The sequence below is a fragment of the Varroa jacobsoni genome, unplaced genomic scaffold (assembly GCF_002532875.2).
Source record: "Varroa jacobsoni isolate VJ856 unplaced genomic scaffold, vjacob_1.0 scaffold_31, whole genome shotgun sequence".
Lineage (NCBI taxonomy): Eukaryota > Metazoa > Arthropoda > Arachnida > Mesostigmata > Varroidae > Varroa > Varroa jacobsoni.
In genome coordinates, this window is record NW_019212933.1 from 91,956 (window position 1) to 106,163 (window position 14,208).

The 14,208-nt window shown below is 42.9% G+C and overlaps 2 protein-coding genes and 1 long non-coding RNA gene across 5 annotated transcripts; 2 read left to right on the forward strand and 1 right to left on the reverse strand.

Annotated features, from left to right (window-relative positions):
* The first annotated feature begins 1,748 nt into the window (after positions 1-1,748).
* LOC111259219 (uncharacterized) lies at positions 1,749-4,227 on the forward strand. 2 transcript variants are annotated; one of them, XM_022831046.2, is made up of 3 exons: positions 1,749-2,156; positions 2,478-2,594; positions 2,806-4,227. In XM_022831046.2, exons 1-3 carry the CDS (start codon positions 1,820-1,822, stop codon positions 3,198-3,200), a joined length of 849 nt encoding a protein of 282 aa, XP_022686781.1. In that variant the 5' UTR covers positions 1,749-1,819; the 3' UTR covers positions 3,201-4,227. The 2 variants fall into 2 exon arrangements, with proteins under 2 accessions (XP_022686781.1, XP_022686787.1); XM_022831052.2 differs by having other exon boundaries at positions 1,750-2,156; positions 2,481-2,594.
* On the forward strand, positions 3,233-12,870 carry LOC111259209 (pancreatic lipase-related protein 2). Of its 2 annotated transcripts, XM_086967815.1 has the most exons (6): positions 3,233-3,331; positions 6,293-7,149; positions 10,406-10,571; positions 10,689-10,944; positions 11,157-11,351; positions 11,527-12,870. In XM_086967815.1, the coding sequence occupies exons 2-6, from the start codon at positions 7,082-7,084 to the stop codon at positions 11,772-11,774; spliced, it is 933 nt and encodes a 310-aa protein (XP_086823941.1). In that variant the 5' UTR covers positions 3,233-3,331; positions 6,293-7,081; the 3' UTR covers positions 11,775-12,870. The 2 variants fall into 2 exon arrangements, with proteins under 2 accessions (XP_086823941.1, XP_022686775.1); XM_022831040.2 differs by lacking the exons at positions 3,233-3,331; positions 6,293-7,149 and adding an exon at positions 8,204-9,055.
* Positions 3,577-8,044, reverse strand: LOC147753998 (uncharacterized). Its single transcript, XR_015310502.1, has 2 exons — positions 7,203-8,044; positions 3,577-4,381 (listed from the first exon to the last, which is right to left on the reverse strand). It is a non-coding gene; the product is annotated as an uncharacterized LOC147753998 (long non-coding RNA).
* Positions 12,871-14,208: the final 1,338 nt, after the last annotated feature.

A 14,208-nucleotide genomic window follows, 5' to 3' on the forward strand; every position in this document is an offset into this window, starting at 1 on the left:
GGATTCTAGCATTTTACAAGTTCGACTATGGAAAGCCATTATCAAGGCAAACTCGTTTGTTAATTTTTTAGACCCCCATCGCTCTCGAGCGTCAGTCTCTTGCCTGTATGATTACGATTGGTAATACGAGGCTGTCAATGGGTCTCAGAAGGTTGTTGATTACGATAGGACTGACGCCGGCGTCTTGTCAACCGCTAAAGCATACCATTGGCAGTAAACTATAGGACATACGGCGGCTATCGTAAAATGTGCAACTACTATTCACCATTGCTCTTTTCATCCATCGTGTGATGCTACTTAAACAACTCCCATCGACCACGCGACCTGCTCCATTGAGAGGTCTCTACGGGCGCTACCGTCACCGCCCATCTCAGCAACTCATTTCAATGTCATCGAATTGAGTTTAGCACTCGCGGCTTTGGGATGGACGACTCGAATGCGGCGAAGATATTGTACCTGCCCAATAGCAAGCAAACAGGCAACCGTCTCTGCATGAAACGGGCATTGCATTGAGTACAATACACGAAGTTGCAATGAAGACCAACCAGCTAGGCAAGGTGACAGCGTCCTTCATGCCCGCGTGCGTGCGTGCGTGCGCCTCACTGTATGAGTGTGTGTGCATGTGTATGATGTTTCGGCTATTGAATTGGCCAAATCCCGGCAGCCGCAGCAGCAGCAGCAGCAACAGCAAGACGAGGCGGCCTGAAGGACCATGTAGGGACAACGATGGTAGCTCGACTAAGCAAAAAGGGAGCGTACGGGAAAGTGCTGGCCTGGGTTGTACGGGGTGGGTGCATACAGATGAGCAATCTGTTTGGGGCACCAGACGACTAGTCGGGGAACGGCTGGTTGGTTGTCTGGTGCCCAACTGCTGAACAGCCACTATATCTATCAGTGGACTAGCCATGCCTCTTTGGGCTGGTGCACCGCGATCGTGAATAGTGGCTGCAATCTTAGGATAGTCGGGTACCTACATCGCACGTATGAATGGCCGGGCTATTTACTGTGCAGGCCAGCAGGATTTTCACAGAATAGAGAATAGAATTCAATCTCTGATTCATCCGAACAAAAGCCAAAGCTTGTTCAGCCTGCTGAGATAGGCGACGAATTACTTTGTAAGACAACAAGCGAAGTGAGATATATCTATATCTATGGATCAAATTGACACAATGAATTCTCGACGAATACCTCATTCGTGAGGTCCTTTCAGACGGCAGATGTATATTTGAATTAAGCCTAGTTAAATTGATCGCAATGCGGGGCAAAATACAAGACTGCCGATCGGTCAATGTTGATTGTTTTGAAATTAAGCCTTTGTCATACAAGATAATCTATAAGTAAAATTTTATAGCTCCTGGAAGTGTGTAGGTAATCTTCTACCGGCACTTCAACCCATTTTTAATGTTTTTTCGATAATTCGACAGCTCGATAATTCTCTTAATTTGATACAAGCTATTCACGTAAACAAAGCATAACGATTGATATTGGTGGCCCAGGCGTCCAAATGATTTGACGTCTCTCCATTTATGCAATTTCGATAGGTCGTGATCACCGCATCGTCTGCGATTTATAGCATCAAGTATATGCCTGTGGTCTCAGTGCGTCCGACCCAGAAATGACTGGCATGACCATTACGGATCCCTATTCATCCCTACGATCCAGTTCTAGTCTCCTGATATCGTGACTTGTGGCCTCCATTTGACTTCTAGCAGGTATTCACGTGCTGCTTTTTCCAACGTTTTTACGATCCAACAGAGTCGCATATAAGAACATCGTACGACAAAGTCCAGGTGACAGACGCTGACCGTTCCAGGGTGTTATGCAAATGTTCACAAACGTCGTTCTTACTTTCGATCGATTCTACTGTCTGACTATGAAATATCATGTCGTTTTATTGGTGGCGGCAGCCGCTCTGCCCTTTGTCGCAGGTAGGAGACAGTCACGCGACCACGGTGCTTTAGATCACGAGGTTGTTGGCCGAATCAGTTCAGAGCGAAATCAACTAGGTGTCGGAATAAACACAGGGTCCGGTAATAGGCACAATGAGCGTACGAATAGCTTTGTAGAGCGGCACGAAAAAGAAGAGCCTTCGGTAGCAAATGAAGCTGGCAGTGATGGCGGGACAGATGGAAACGAGAGTGGCGTTATGAGACAAGGTATTTTCATACATATTAATTTGTGTAATCTGCTTCAGCTAATTTCTCTTTAATCGTTATTCCTATTAAGGCCAGCTATGGGTTAGAATGGGTCGATAGAAATTCTTTTGTCGATCTTTATTCCGTTGACAAGCTGCGTACGTGTTTTGGCTGGGTCGAATGTTACTATGCAACGATGCTGTAGATACAAGCAAAGACAAGGTTTTTATCAAACAAGAAGTACCTTTCTTGTAAAGTGATCTCTTGTAGAAGGATGTATTTACTTAAAGATCACGTTGTTTGTATTCATATATTAAACATACACGTTATGTCTTGGTATAGTAGACTCCGGGAACGACATCTTAAACTGCGTAAAAAGCATCGATATGGATCTGTACGGTGCGTTTAAAACCATCCGTGAAGCGCTAAGGAGAGAAGGTACAAACCATCCTGGGGGATGTGAGTATTTGCAGACAAACCTTTATTTTTATTTTTGTTGAAACACTAATACTCCTCTGAAGCAGTGATTATTTACTGATTGTATACGGTCATTTCTCAATCGAAAGCAAGCCAATTGGTCGACATTTGTTTGAATATTATAATTATCTTAGAAGTAAAAATATGTAAACGTAATAACAAAGCGGTGTGGATTTCTATGCTGTTTTTGTAGTAACCCACGGCCAACTAACTGATTTAATTGACTGCCTAGAACACAAGAACATCGTTCCTATTGATGCGCTTCGTGCACTTGAAGGTATTGTGCACCATCTGAAAACCAATCCTCATCTAATACCTCTCCCAAGCAAAGAAATAGGTCCCTCGTCAAAAACAAACCCCTCAAGGAGTACAAGTCGGGCAGGGCACATAAGTAAAAGCAACCAAATCCAGGCCAGCGAGACCATGTATCCCCATTCCACTACAATCAGCAGGACTACGACTACGAACGCCACGACCACTGAAGCTCCAACGACTCATGCACGCAGTAAAAGTGTGGCCAATGTTATTCAGAAGGAGCAAAACAGCAAAGCTGAATTTTCTAAAACCGGCACTTTTTCGAAGTATTGACACCGTATGTAATGGCCCCCGGCGAATTCGCTAGACAGACGGACTGAGATAGAGGAGTTTCAATATACGAGGCCAGCACTGCGCAACGACTGTATAATCAACGTACGCTGAATATATGTAATTATTGGACGGTAAGGCAGTCGTACACATAGCTAACTTGACGATTCGTTCTAGAGCACATTTGTTGCCATTTTTCGAAATTCGGCTACGATGAATCGTTTCGAAATTCGTCTTACATAGACAAAGTGTCTGCTATTGATCGCTGACATAATTTGCATATGCATCCTATCTATATAGCTTATTCCTATCCAAGTGATGTATCATTAACTCCAGTTCAACTTATAAGCTTTGTATGGTAAATCGTATCAGCAGAATATTAACTGATAGAAAAAGCTCGGAAGAGCTTAACGCTTTATTGCATGTTCATAGCGGTAAACATATGGTTGGTTCTTTCCAAGCTTTGCGAACCATCATACCATAGGGGGCCTACACATTATTTCCATGTTAGATAGCCGAGTACTGTTGAAAGGATTTGGGCGGACGCATCCACAAGCCGTCTGAATGATCTGAACACTGACTCACTTCTTTACGTTAACGGTAAATGTCATAGAAGGTACAATGCACAAACATTATTATAGGACCGCGTTTGTATAGCCCTCTTCCTGTGTTTCGGATTGCATCTATAAGAAATTTTACTAATCTACAATTTACACGCGTGTCTGGTGTTAGCTTGTGACGTATCAAACGGCAGACAAACCGTGTCAGTCAGTACCGATTGTCCGTCACCTATAGTTGGCATGACAAATGTTATCATTTTACCAATTATAGCTCAAATTGAAATTGTGATTATACTTAATAGCCGTATGCTGGGCCCGTAGTATACCTATATATTCCTGTCTTTGTTCGAATATTATATGAAAGCTCATCATGAAATTGTAGTGGGCAAATCGCTGACGAGGAAAGGGCAAGTGCTAATCTCATCTCGAGACGAATAAGTAAAATATATGATAGACAGTTATTGATTAAAGCGACTGGCTTTTGATATGTTATATTTATGGTGAAACGGAACCCCATTAATATTTGATTTTGCTAATACGGGCAGAATCCGCAAGTTCCAATGGCGCGTTTTTCTCCAGTTTTCAGCCGTATCGACGGTGTCTAACGTCTTTTCTGGTTGCAAACTGTAAAAGCATACCAAAGATAGCTAACGACAACGTTTTTTTGAAATACAAACGGGAAACAATATAGGCCAAGCAAGGACTGCAGTTAGTTGAAATTACTGTTTGAACGTACCTAAGTATTACCAGCACAGTTTTTGAACCTCGAAAAGGTTCTCATTTGCAAAATCCATACTACGCAATTTAAGGGAAGTTTAATTAAAGGATAATTATCCTGTGAACTTATACAATAAGTTTAAGCTTAAGATATACAATATCTTAAGCCGCTTATCGATTTAACGCCTGGAGCTGTTCTAACGCTTAATTATCATCAGAACAATGCTAAGTTATCCGTATCCGAAAGAGTCCTATAAGAGAGTCAGTCTACGAAATTTTGATAGCAATTGAAACTAGACTAGACTAGACTAGACGGGGACGTAAAGTTGTATGTAAGAGAAAACTTAACTACACTCTTGAGATAGGTACTATTCTATTGTAAATATACGTGGATCATCTATTAATGGGGTAACAATAACAGACTGGTTTGAAAACACTGTCATTATTAGACGCTAATTTTCTTTCTAGTCTTTTAGAGACTTTTTGCCTGGTATTGCCGACACCGCTAGCTCCCTCTCGAGCATCGAAATATACTGATAATAATAATTATCTTGAATTATTATTTTTTTTTTACATTAACAGTCCCACGCACAATGATCTGCGCTAATTGTTTGCCATTTCGAATTACGTATATTTTCTTTAAATATTCTTGATAAAGTAGCCGGAACCATAAAAATAGACCAAAATCTACTTCTGTCATAAGTATTCGTTTATTTTCGACGCGTTAGTACTTCTAGTAAAACAAGAAAAAAAAAAGCAAATCAGATGGATTTGAGCTTTTTTTGCGCGGACCTGCTTTTCTGATCTAGGGTATGGGACCCACAACTTCTAGTTCCCATAGCGGATTGATGATTGAACAGCACTATAATTGGTCTAAGGCTCAGATTTGACCATCGACTTCCGACCTGAACATGATTTCTTTATATCGTGTCCAAAAGAAAGTGGGTCCTCCAACCCGTTGGAGAATGCAATAGTAGCTGGCTAACGACTCGATGCTCGCAGTCACCCATATTGTTTAGAACTATACATTGCGTACCTTTATTTACAAATACGGCTCAATTCTCGATTTGTTACGTTTTCGTATTGGATATTTTTGTCTCACGAGTAAGCAATGTGACACATTGTTGTTGTTAGTGATTATCTCTATTCATTGTAGACTTAGATATTATTATGTTGTTATCTATACTATAGTGCAATATTGTAACTAGTTTGTGGGGCTAGCACAGAGAGGTATTTCTCCAATTCTTTCCGTCCAGCCAGTCCTTGCGGACGCTATGATCTGACCAGTTCGCAGATCGTCTAATCTATCCGAGACAGACGTTTGCATAGCCATCTGATTCAAATTATCAATTATAATAAGCCTATAGGCAATAGTGCGGTGGAGCGTACTCATTTTCGGCCTTTAGTTTTGTTAGTTCCTTGCCATATGACTTCGAAGGTGTACGGAATCAGGCTACGCTATTCTAGGGTCCATGAAAGAAACACGCGCAAATGAAGGCAGTCTTTTCCTATTCCGCCGTCTACATTTGCTTTCTGTAATAATTTACGTATGAAAAAAGAAAGCTTTCATGGTAACACTGTAGACCAATTAGACAGGCTGGCTGTGTTCACAGATTGGGCAATTTAGCAAAAAGTTGGCACATAGAGACGTTTGAGATTGGCACATTATCAGCTAGACAATAATTCCACGGGGGCAAATACTTTTCAAAATTCCGGAAAAAAATTTTACCAGCTGGGAACTATTTACAGCTTGATTGGGTTTTATAACAGTTATTAACAAGTTAGTGATGCTAAGATGCTAGCTTTCTTTTTCCCCAGGACCGCACGCTTCTTTAAGGGTGTTTAGTTGTCTGATACGTGACGTCTCTTTGAGCCAGTTGTCAATGGGCGCTTAGTAAGAAGATCTCGGCTTGACCATTCAGCTCATCCAAACGTTATAGATCATTTGTTCTACTGGAAATATTCGCAAGTACGCATCGAGCATGATTGTCTTGGTACATAAAAGTCTGCCTTCTTGGACGGGATTAAAGTGAAAATCAAACTTATACGTTTCGTGTATAATTCTATAGAGTAGAGTAGCAAAATCAATAAAGCCTTCAACAGCTTCTTACTTTCACTGTAGCTGTTATCATATAATGATTCAAAATGATGAAGCTATTGAAGAACAGTTTCCTACTTCTGTCCTTATCCTAAACCTTTTTGTTTTCATTTCGTTCTTTCTCATGGGTCATTTTTTCTACCGATAACAGTCATCACCACTGCAAAATCGTATTGTAGCCGCTGCCCGCTAAATAAAACTTGTTTCAAAAAAGTCAACTAGATAAGTTGAGCTAGACATCCCGACAACGTCCGCTTGCCATGTGCGTCTTTGGAGAAAGGCGTGGTATTCTTCTATCGTTGAGACGTCAGCACTATTCGAGGCCTTTTGGTTAAACCGTTTGTGTGGCGCTTATCAATCACCGATCGATCCTTGATCTTATTCCAAAGATCCAGCTGATTATTTACACCTTCGAAATGCCCTTCATTCTGACGTAACGTGTTTTAACACATAAATAAAGGCTGAGCTAATTGTACCTGCATCAGTTGAGTGTATTTTAATTTACGTAGATGTGGTCAAGCTCGATGTGGAGCCAGACTTATTGTTGGCTTGAAGTAGAACTCACTGAAACTAAAAGGTCTGTCTGTAAAAGAAAGCTTGTAAGCTTCCTACATACTTTAACGTACTCACTTTGAGATATCCACTTGATTTTTTTGCTTTGATGGCAGTTCTAAATTGCCTTCATCTATTCGGAAATTTCAATGTTTAGCGTTCTTGCTTGAACAAACAGATGTTGCCAGCTTTGTTGCACGTATTACTATTTAGCAGAGAACGCCCTATGCACTACTATGATAGTTGTAAATCTAGGCCAGTCCACGTATTCCTAATTCTACAAGGCAAACAGGTCATCGCTGTACCGTAGCATGGATAACTAGAGCTGGAAGTAGATCTTCTAGCACGATTTGGTCTCCAACAATTTCGGTAGGTCATCATTACGGGAAGGTAAATTAGCAACAAATCTACGTTCGTTGCTATTCGTGCGTCGTAACATTTCCGAAACGTGCACGCAGCCGTTCTTCGAATGGTGTCCGTATCTGAGCTCCAGCTGTTGATAAAGTCTCACACAGGTCGTTAATATCGCCTAATCCATAAGGTTGGGCGTAATCGAACCACGGTGGTGTTAGTATCATGATTGTTGTCGTTGCAGCTGTTATCGTATCTATCATCTGTGCGTTTCGATGAGCCTCCGCCGCTGCCACTGTCGTTCATGGCAGCTTCCTTGTTTCATTAATTATCAATACTAATAATTGATGTTTCATTTTGTTGTCACTAACGTTACCGTGCGCCTGAGACGCTGCATGATCTCGCTAGACGCTACTCCGTTCCAATGCTAAAAGCAGTGCCAGCGTCACTAAGATTACCCGTATGGTTTTTCGCGAGGCGGTGGAGATGCAAAGCTTGTGGAAACTTTTGCCGAGTAGAATGTCGGCGTGTATCCGCGCTCGTTTCGACGTAGCAGACAATCAGGGACAGTCCTTTATTCTATGCGAGGAAGTAACCCTCGCCGGTGCTTGCCTAGCGGCACTTACCAACGGAATGATAGAAACGTACACGTAGCCGCAGCCAAAACGGGAGATCCCAGCGTCACAGAGAACACATGTCTGTATGTGAGTGCTTGTCTGGCTCGTCGTCTATCCAGGCAGAACGAAGTCCATAGACATGACGCGGACGCGGAGTAACATAGCTTGAGATTAATGAAATTGCCTTTTTTCGTATGTGCGCTCTTTCACAACGTACTGCCTACCTGCCATGCTATAGAGATACGTTTAAAGTGTTAAGCCACTCCTTAATCTCGCCAAAGCTGCAACGGTTCGCTTCTCTAGCAAAAATTAACCTGTTGCGGACATCGAACACGGTTTGAACGCAGCGAGCCTGTGAACGAATTTCAAGTAGACGAGAAAAGTGGGAATACAACGCGATACATGTGAAATTTCGCGCGCAAAAAATAAAACTAGCCGCTCCCGAAGAAGCGATTCCGCGAGCTTTATCTAGGCCTGCAAACAGCGGTCGTCCGTCACACTTCAGGCCCCGCCAACAAACGAGCGTCATTACCAAGAAACCATATTTTTGTAACGCAATCACCTTTCATCGTTGAACAATAAGGCGATTGAGGAGCGCAAATTGGTGATGATGGTAAAGCCTAACCTTGTAGTGTTCGCGTTTATAGCTAGTGGTGTGCTGCAATTAGAGGGCAGTAATTTTGCGGCTGTAGGTTCGGGTTCGTTAAGTGTGAATGAAGCCGAGCATGTACATCCACTTCACCTAGACAAATTAAAATCAGTCACAAGTATATGGGACTATCTGTGGCACGTTTGGAAGGGGGTCGAAGACGTCATCGCGGGCAGAATTCCCCACCCGTTTAAATGCACAGAGTGCTTCGATGGACTTGGATGCTTCGACGCATGCAACGGAACATTCCGCTACATCCATTTACTTCCGGAGACGCCTGAGCAAATCAACACGACTTTTCGATTATTCCCATGGTAGGTTTTGTTGTGACGCGCGTTTAGATTCGTAAGCGTGCGTTCGGATATCGATCGTGAATTTTATCTAGATTATCATACCTATTATCTGTTATTGTCGAAACTTGCTGCAATGCGAGTTGAAATTCCCTGCTGGAACGCATCGATTGCTGTGGACAAGATTAAATAAGCAGTTTTCTACTAGTTGAAAAATGGCATCTTTCGTAGGGATCATCTTAATGGTACGTTAAATTACTTATGATGGTACGTTCACTTGTAAAACAAGCCGACTTTTCATTACGAGGTTGCATATCTGAATTTATCAGAGTATCACCAAGCTCTTGATATTAGATCCGGAAGTTTTATCAATAAATGTAATAATTTCCCCTCCAAATCGGATGTACATGAACTAACCGTACATCGTAGCTTGACAATTCTTCCAATACAAGCTAGCTATATACATTCATATCAGATGACATTTCCATGCCGACACAAACGTGCGTCAGCGAGCTTTCAGAAGCAGACTTTACATTATAGTCGTACATCTCAATTCGGATGCCCATCCCGTACAAGCATGCTCGGATAGGTGGAGCCGAAACCTCAGATATCGTACAAATTGCAAGCGGTATACGACGATAGTTCTTCTGCACGAGGTTCGGAACGCTTGGGTTGTCCTCGAGAGTTCGCTTAGAGCTTCGTTCGTTTGCCGATTAGCCGATACAGAGTCCAAAGCGTAACCTGTAGTTCGACGCATGCCTTCGCACCGCTAATTCACTCTTTGTTTTCCATATTTCGGGATGACGCTTGATAATGCGAGATCTTCCGCTTACATCAGTTAAGAGTAGATTATACGCCTACTTCTTTTACCGGTTGAAGCGGCAATAGCAGCTCCGTATCAGATAGGCATACACGCTTTGGATTGCCCTTTCGACTCAACACGTTCGAATCTGCTCATAGCTTTCGACGTGGCCCTACGGCTCAATTGAGCGTCAGTGGTTTCTTTTCATGTGGCAGCTGACAAATTAACTATGTCCCGCTCGCAACAGTCAGTAGTACAACAGAGTCCTTTGGCTGTTTGCAATACGTAAACTGATGATCAGGGTCCAAATGTTATTCAGCTACAGCTAAAAACCGTTGGCAAATATGGCCGACTCAAGCGTCGAGAATCAGATCAGCCGCTTGTCCGTAAAATGATGGCCCCACGACTGAGCACAGTTCAAGCATATCAAGAAGGGCTTCTTATAATACGATTCAATGGCAACGACTTAAATTGAGGCGGAGTAATTTTCTTTAAGCAAATGCAGTTAAGTGCGGTGACAGATATAGCTATTCAATTAACGAACAGAAGGCTCTATTGTGCGATCACTACAGGTATGACAATGCAACCGCAATGTTCCTAAATTACACGGATGTTACCGGGCTCAATAAGACCATTTTCAATGACAAGAGCCGCAGTCTGCTCATCGTAAATCATGGCTTTGCCGCCGACTCGAACTCGGAGTGGATGGTCGACCTCAAAAATATCGTCATTCAAAACGTTAGTAAACTTCAAAGGCGTTTATGATCACTCGAAACTTGCCCCCCCCCCTCTGCGTTTCACAGTACTCTAACTATTGCAACTGATTATTTTCATTGTTCTAATTGGCTGACACAGCGTCGATATAATGTGATACTCGTCGACTGGCTGAACGGGGCGGGCCCGTACGATTTCTTCTATCCTTTGGCCGTCGTGAACACTGAGGTAGTCGGACGTCAGATAGCGGTTTTGCTATACCAGCTTTTATCAACTTACGCCCTGTCACCGAGTTCTATTCACTACGTAGGACACTCCCTTGGAGCGCAAACCGCGCATTTTTTTGCTGATTACTTCAAAAAAATCTCCGGGGGCATGAGAATCAACAAAATAACAGGTATGGCTAACGATCCTAAACATTGCAGGGCGTGAAGCACTAAGTTTGGGCAAAAAAGCGTAGGAAAGTTATTGCTGTTCATCAGTGATAGGTGTCTTTTCTATTCAGCTTTACTACTAAGTGAACCAATTAGACAATGCGTATACTCTCGAAATATTTTCAATTGCCTTGTTCAGTTAACCTCCGATTAATGATATGCTTTATACATACAGCTCTTGACGCAGCGTCGCCTCTTTTTGAAGCGTACGGCGTGGGGCTGAATTCCAGCGACGCACTGTTTGTCGATGCCCTGCACACTTCCGCCGGCGATTCGATTCTAATGGGAAAGCTGGGAGTCGTTTATCCCATTGGCCACGTCGACTTTTATCTTAACGGCGGCACGAAACAGCCCGGGTGCTGGGACATTAGTAAGTACTGCATCTGATACATTCGAAACTTTATAAGGTGCGCTTCAAATTTACTTAGCACGGCCTCTAACGATTCTTGCTTGCCACATCAGAACATAAGACTTCAGTTCTTTGAAGAAATGGCCCCATACAGGAATAACTATTGGCAATATACATCTATTTTTTCTACCAACAGACTTGGTATGTGCTCACACCCGGGCCCATGACTATTACGTCGAGGCCGTTGAGAACCAGCTGACAAAGGCCAACTGTAGCTTCCATTCACACTCCTGCACCAACGGTCTGAACGGGTACATGAATGGCACTTGCTATCCAATGGTCGGAAATTTCAGCCGTATCGCGTTCGACATCACCGACAAGATGCCTGGAAACGGGATGCAGTACCTCGAAACAAATTCAAGTTCACCCTTCTGCATTCAGTGAGAACGAACGCAGCTCAGAAGCCATCAAGTTCAATCAAATCAGTCTCAGTATAACAGGCTGATTCAGTGTAAAAATTGTCACGTCGGAAATGCTTCAAAACGAAGATGAAGCACCATGACGGCAATATTTCGATATTGTTTTAGGAATCATAAATACATGGTAGTAACAACTATACTTAGTGTCAACCTGTTGTGCAGAGGCTAATTATAGTATCTGTCTGTGGTGCTTCAGTCTATTTTCTTTGTGCTTGAGTTGTCATGATGAGACGACAAGTGAAGATCAAGGAGCATTATAATTGTTCCATAATCTAAGGTAATTAGGATGTGGAAAGTTTAGACTGCGAGTGTTTTTCAACTGCCTGAGCCTTTTTAAGTACCTACCGCCAGGAGCCTTTAATTAACCACAAATGAAAGTAAAAAAATTACTGAGATGAGATTAGCATTGTGCATTTGGTTGTTAGAACCCAATTTTTCTGATTGATCCTGCCACCCTACTAGGTAGATCGATAGTATTTTGTCTAAATGAAGATTCAGTATCATTCACAAGTGTGCATTGTACTCATTCAAACAATTAAGCAGGTGACTATCGAGTTTGGCCACCCGCTCGATAGCTTTATGATTGGAGCTCATTTAAAGGAAGGACTACGGGAAATTAAGTGTGTTAGTATACTAAACGCTCTGTAGCTTTAACGCAGTTCACACTCGGATTGACGGCTTTCTCACGTGATAAATACGTTATGGGTTACGCTATCAATGACAACGCGCGCAAACAATGTTACGCACAGGTAGGAGTGCCAAAAATGAAAAAAGACGTATTATATTTTACCAGCGCTCGTTTATCTGAGCAGTGCCTATCTGGCGGTGGGTTCACCTGTAATTAGAGTTGAGTATATATTTGATTAAGCAACAGTAATTTTGTTGGATTTTTATTATTATTTATATACAAACGCAGCTATTTTGGGAAGCATCGTGACGCTAAGGCTCTTATTCCTACACAAGCCTTGTTTGTCAATCGGTGCCTTATTAGCCCGGTTTCTAAGTTTCGCTGGACAACTATGCTTCGATTTTGCGAGCATATAATACAACTACCTTTATTATGTCCTCGTCTTTTTTTTTCTAGGATTTGCAGTAAACAGTAACGATAGACTGTGTTTCATATTATTTGGTGATCTTATAGGGCAAGATATATTTTTATAACTAACATCGTTCACTTAATTTAACGTGATTATAATTATAGACTAGTTTAAGAGAACGAGCTGTCCTATCCTATGCAATTCGGTTTTCTTTGCCGTCCAAAACTCCGTTTCGACGAGAAGAAGGAACGCAATCACTGTGTGATCGTGATGTGAAGAACCATGCGCCAAGCCTATCGTTGCAAGATTATTTGGTTACGTTCACCGGCTTTCGACCCGACTAGTCCACATTGCCATATCCGGTTACCGGTGGCCAACCAGCACGCGTCCGGCCTGAGAGCCTTATGCTGAGGGAACAGCAGGCCGTTCCACTTGAGTGTGGAGGTAACAGTAACAGTTGTAATAGGCTGGGGGACTGTTGGCTGTGCCGCAGCAAACCGCGGTCATTGTAAGACCTCTGCAGCAGCTGACAGCAAGGAAGCCAAGCAAAAAGACGTTTGATGACAAGGGAAAATGAACTCTTTCTTTCAAGTGTTCTTTGGGTCTGTGTATCCCTGCGACTCGTCCCTTTTTCTCCCTTGGCGCTTTGCTTTTCCTTTCTCTAATTCGTCTCCTTATTCCGTGTTTCTAACGTTGTTGTGTCCCTTGGTCCGTTCTTCTTGGTTCATCCATACAGCCAATTGCTCTTTCGTCCGTCGTCATTTGGTCCATCGAGCGTTTGTGCTTCTAAGCATGTTCGTGTGAGTATCTAGTTGTGTGTGCATCTATACGAATGCATACCCTACAATAGAATGAAGCCTTTGGCAGTCATCCTGTTCTGATCGCTTTCTCTCTCTTCTCTCTCTCTCAATAGTCCTCTGGTCGCCTTTCGATGTTCCACCTTGAGATGCGTTTCCCCTCTTGGGGGTGTAGAGAGGGAGCAGAGGGTGAACGTCCCGTCCTACACAGAACTTTACCCAAGTTAACCATTGTGGAGGATTCTTCCTGGTCAATATATGCGTCCGCCCATGCACCATTACTTTGCCCTGCTGATGCCCTCTGTTTCAGCTGGTGGCACTGTCCGGAACGGTGCCAGCATCAACAGCAACTATGGCACACTTGTTTTCGTCGTCGTCCTCTCTTGTCTTTCTCCCCTTCTTCTCAAGCCTTTTCGTCGTCATTCGCTCAACTAACGCACGGCGCACTGCTGAATGCATTTTGGCGGCAGCAATAGCAGTTGCAGCGCACCAACAAGTCGAGCAGACATGCCCGAGTACGCTAAAGGGACAACGCATGAATGGACGCAGCGCCGACACCATACAG

What these genes read in the sequence shown, in the direction of transcription:
- LOC111259209 (XM_022831040.2), top strand. Translation starts at nt 8,700, where the DNA reads ATGATGGTAAAGCCTAACCTTGTAGTGTTCGCGTTTATAGCTAGTGGT. An exon ending in ACTTTTCGATTATTCCCATG is followed by an intron (nt 9,056 to 10,405) that starts GTAGGTTTTGTT and finishes CGATCACTACAG; the next exon opens with GTATGACAATGCAACCGCAA. An exon ending in GAGAATCAACAAAATAACAG is followed by an intron (nt 10,945 to 11,156) that starts GTATGGCTAACG and finishes TTATACATACAG; the next exon opens with CTCTTGACGCAGCGTCGCCT.
- LOC111259219 (XM_022831046.2), top strand. Translation starts at nt 1,820, where the DNA reads ATGCAAATGTTCACAAACGTCGTTCTTACTTTCGATCGATTCTACTGT. An exon ending in GAGTGGCGTTATGAGACAAG is followed by an intron (nt 2,157 to 2,477) that starts GTATTTTCATAC and finishes GTCTTGGTATAG; the next exon opens with TAGACTCCGGGAACGACATC. An exon ending in TACAAACCATCCTGGGGGAT is followed by an intron (nt 2,595 to 2,805) that starts GTGAGTATTTGC and finishes CTGTTTTTGTAG; the next exon opens with TAACCCACGGCCAACTAACT.